The 4,063-nt window shown below is 40.4% G+C and overlaps 1 protein-coding gene across 1 annotated transcript in view; it reads right to left on the bottom strand.

Moving 5' to 3' along the window:
- Positions 1-673: 673 nt before the first annotated feature.
- The window catches only part of spega (striated muscle enriched protein kinase a), a 28,337-nt gene continuing 24,947 nt past the window's right edge, over positions 674-4,063 (bottom strand). Inside the window, exons 39-43 of the mRNA XM_062447677.1 lie at positions 3,525-3,748; positions 3,213-3,288; positions 2,874-3,023; positions 2,199-2,469; positions 674-1,836 (exon numbers count right to left, since the gene is read on the bottom strand). Of these exons, the coding sequence (XP_062303661.1) occupies positions 2,220-2,469; positions 2,874-3,023; positions 3,213-3,288; positions 3,525-3,748 (700 nt within the window). The 3' untranslated portion in view covers positions 674-1,836; positions 2,199-2,219. The remainder of the gene's footprint in view (positions 1,837-2,198; positions 2,470-2,873; positions 3,024-3,212; positions 3,289-3,524; positions 3,749-4,063) is intronic.

Raw genomic sequence — 4,063 nt, 5'->3', positions numbered from 1 at the left:
AACATGGAACTGTGCCGTTTCAAGGCCTCCCATTTTACTTAAAGTGGCAACACATCCAGTTTGTCTATAGTGAGATGCTTGTGCATCGTGATAATTGCACGTAAGATTACGACAGTCCCTTAACCCAGAAGCTACATTGTAACTATCAAGGATATGAGATCAATTTTCAAAATGGTCCTGGATACATTTTGGCCGAGTTTTAAAAATCTCCGTTTAAACATAACCCGCCTAATGTGTAGGCCAAGTTTCACACTCAAGTTCACAACTTTTATTCTAAACCTTTCAAACAATGTATCGTTCTCTTGGCCGTGCATGTTCACATTTCAGGTTAAATATGCCGGGCTACAGACGCTTTATTTTGTTTCGCGTTCTTTACTGTATTTTACCACTGGCATCACTACCAACCGCCGATATTCCGTGCCCTGTGAGTTGTCTAAAGAACTTGGCCGTGTTCAGTACAACTTTTTAAATCGCAAGAAACGCCCAACTGGGGTACACTTGAAACCGGATTGCAAACAGGCGAAATGTCAGGGAGCGTCAATAAAGATCACATACAAATTGAACTATGTTAAATATTCAAAAGCCTAGAATAGACAAATAAGTTGCATTCATGTTTACTTGAGCAATGTTACATGTATAAGTGAAATACCAGATATGTATAGGATACCAGATATGCAATAATGTCAATAATTTTATTAGAGACTGTTTCATAAAAACATTTCAAACCTTTTCCACTTTATAAACACAGCAAATTGATACCTTTACAAATCTTCAGCCATTCAAATTTGTACAAAAGAGAAACACTGTATGGTGTAGAGAGATTCACAAGAGTTTTTCTTTGACCACAAAAACGAGTATATAAGTAAGTGTTTTCGTCCATAAGAGATGGTATCAGTTATTATGATATGACAAGTCAATAACGAGTCAAACGCACAAATCACCTATTGTGAATAAGCCATGACGACGGATTTACAAAATAAAAGTTTTGTGTTTTCACGTCATCGAAACTGATAGAGGCACTAACAGAGTGACCAAGTCTAGAGTAACTTAACCCACCACCAGGGAGAACTGTGGTCCAACTGACACCTCATTGATATTTATCTACATTGTTGAAGTCGTTCAATAGTGAAATAAGATTGCAGTAGAACTTTAACCTCAGTACCTTTACTTTAACAGGACATTCATGTTGTACCACAGACTGACCTAAGTAATTCTAAATCACAGTTATATTTATTATTATCATCCTATAAACATTGATCATGAAGGTGCTCTTGTATAGTTGCTTAGTTTTCCAGGAGTAATTCAGAAACATAAACCCAAAGAAATGCACACATGCAAATAAATTAACATAAAAAAGAGGGAAACTTCTCATACAATTCCAGGAAGAGAGAAAACTTACAATTCTTTTTGGTTTTGCATTTAAAAAAAATTGTAAATAAATGCAACATAAATTAGCAGCATAAATTAGCATACATTATGGTACTTTTACATAATCACTACCAAATATACAAACTGTCAAAACAAGTCTGTGCTCTAAAAGCAGATATATAATGTCCCAGTTTAATTGTGCTGAACAAATCTGTCAAACTGTAATATATTTTGTGTTAACTGAGTGGTTCTAAATTGCAGACACATACACAGAGAATACTCAGGGTAGTAGACAGTTGTCCTCAAACAACCAAATCATGCCAATCAAGTCAACAGAAAATGTAAAACGAACTTTAAAAACATCACAAATCACAAATGGACAACTATCCATTAGCAGTGTTGTTTTTCCATGACTCGATGAAGTGATGTTTCACTTTGAGATTGATTTTGTCTTGATGCCATTGAACCCTGTCGGATAGAAACAGATCAGTATGATATCACAGGATCATCTCCTCCCATTAGGGTACATCAACTGTTCCCAGCTTTAAACTTATGTCTCTTTCTCTGTAACAGAATCAGTGGACCGCTGTAATGATCAAATGCTCATCCAACTCCAGGTTACTCCAAGACACACAGCCTCCATCCCTGACACACAGACATAGCCATCGCCAGATCAGCAGTGGCCATGTTAACCTCATCCATTCAGATTTGTCCAGGTCCTATCCAAGCTGGGGCCCTTATAATTTCCCCCTCGCCTCACAAAGTGGGTTCCCTCATAACGTCCAGGGACAAACAGGAGCCAGCTATATCTGAACCCTAACTACCCTCACCTCTTTGCCCCTAGCAGACGCTCACTCAGCACCTGGTGTGCCAGGTAGTTGTGGAGAGGGTGTGGGCGAGGTGGGCAGCTGTGGCAAGGTCTGGTAGGAACGCAGTAGAACCTTGTGTTTGGTGGAGGACTCTGCACGGCGGCGTTCGTCCTCCCCCAGGAACTCTTTGAGGTGGGCGGTGGTGAAGGTCAGAGTCTGTCTGCGCAGCTTCATCAGATAGGAGTCCTGGAGCCAGGCATGGGTGAAGCAGTCCTTAGTGGTCGGACGGGCCCTTTGGAACAGAAGAATTGAGGTAACATGGACCAAAATGTCAGTAACGTGAGGTTAATCTATACATCATTATAATAAAGTAATATTATATTGTAATTATATAATCATATTGTTGTATTCCCTGTTAAAACCATCTCTTTTCAGATGCAATACCTTTGGCTGGTATTGTATAATACTACATTATACTGTACGTAGTAGAATATATCCTGCACATTATGATCTCAATGATGATTACTAAATTAAAATAGAGTAATCTTCACCGTACAGCAATGTTTGAAACAAAGGCACCACTTGCTGTTCATCTCATTTTACACCTAACACCATCTCAAAAAGAGGATGACCAACGGACCACAATATGCAAGAAAAGAAGAGAGATGGATTCCTCTTTGAGGGGGCCTTGTTTACCAGGCATAGCTGCTCAGCGTCTTCTTAATGAAGGTGGAGGCACTTTGGGAGATGTTGGGGTACAGCTTGGTTGGGTCAAACTTAGCTGCCAAGATCTTAGCTTCTGTATGCTGGGGGTCCTTATCCTGGAAAGGTAGTCTGCCACTCATCCTGATAATGAATCCAGACAAGAACTGTCATGAATCAGTATTTGAAAGAAACAACTATACAACAAATTCCCTCTAATGTTGTTTATGTTAAATAAGTATATATTATATTATAATATAATATTGAAATCCAATGTTGTATCGGTAATTTATAGGGTTACCAGGAAATTTGGCAATGGTCACTGAAACTCACATTATGTAAGTAAGCACCCCCAGGCTCCAGATATCTGCGGTGGGACCCACAACCTCTCCCCTCACCATCTCAGGGGCTGGGGATCCAAGTAGAGGGACACCAAGGGGAAGGAGGAGCCCAGGGAAAACAATAGAGGAGGTTCAGATTAAAAAAAGCACATGGGTGTGTACAGATGGATTTGATTTACTTCACAGTATGAATTTGGGGGTATTGCATCAACTAAATCAAGTACACCCTAAGTATTTGACCATCTGTTTGGAATTCCATAACATCATCTGATTAATCTGAGGACATTGTAGTTTAGGATCTCACCCATGTACTCCAGAGTCCCCAGCCCTGGGTTGTACTGCTTCAGAGACAGCGGGTTGAAGTTCTGAGCGCTGCCAAAGTCCAGGATCTTGATCACGTTGAGGTGAGTGACCATGATGTTGTCAGGCTTCAGATCCAGGTGCAGGATGCGCCTGTTGTGAAGAAACTCCAGACCCTGCAGGATCTGCACCAGGTAACACACCACTTCATCCTCAGAGTACCTCAACCTACAGTAGAGTAGAGTACAGTACAGCAGAGTATAGAGTAGGTTTTGTAGAGTAGAGTGCAGTAGAGTAGAGTAGAGCACGGAAGAGAATAGTAGATTAGAGTAGAATAAAGTTGTGTAGAGTACAAATGAGTAGAGTGGAGTAGAGTGGAGATGGGTAGAGCAGGGTAAGGAATGGTAAAGAGGTAGAGGTAGTGGAGAGTAAAGAAGATTACACAGATACATTGAATGTATCTGTGTGTGCATATGTGTACGTGTGTACGGCATGAGTGCATGCCCATGTGTGTATGCATGCATGTGTGTGTGTGTTCTGTCC

Source organism: Osmerus eperlanus, chromosome 21 (assembly GCF_963692335.1).
Source record: "Osmerus eperlanus chromosome 21, fOsmEpe2.1, whole genome shotgun sequence".
Taxonomy (NCBI): domain Eukaryota; kingdom Metazoa; phylum Chordata; class Actinopteri; order Osmeriformes; family Osmeridae; genus Osmerus; species Osmerus eperlanus.
This window is presented reverse-complemented; position numbering and strand designations above follow the sequence as displayed.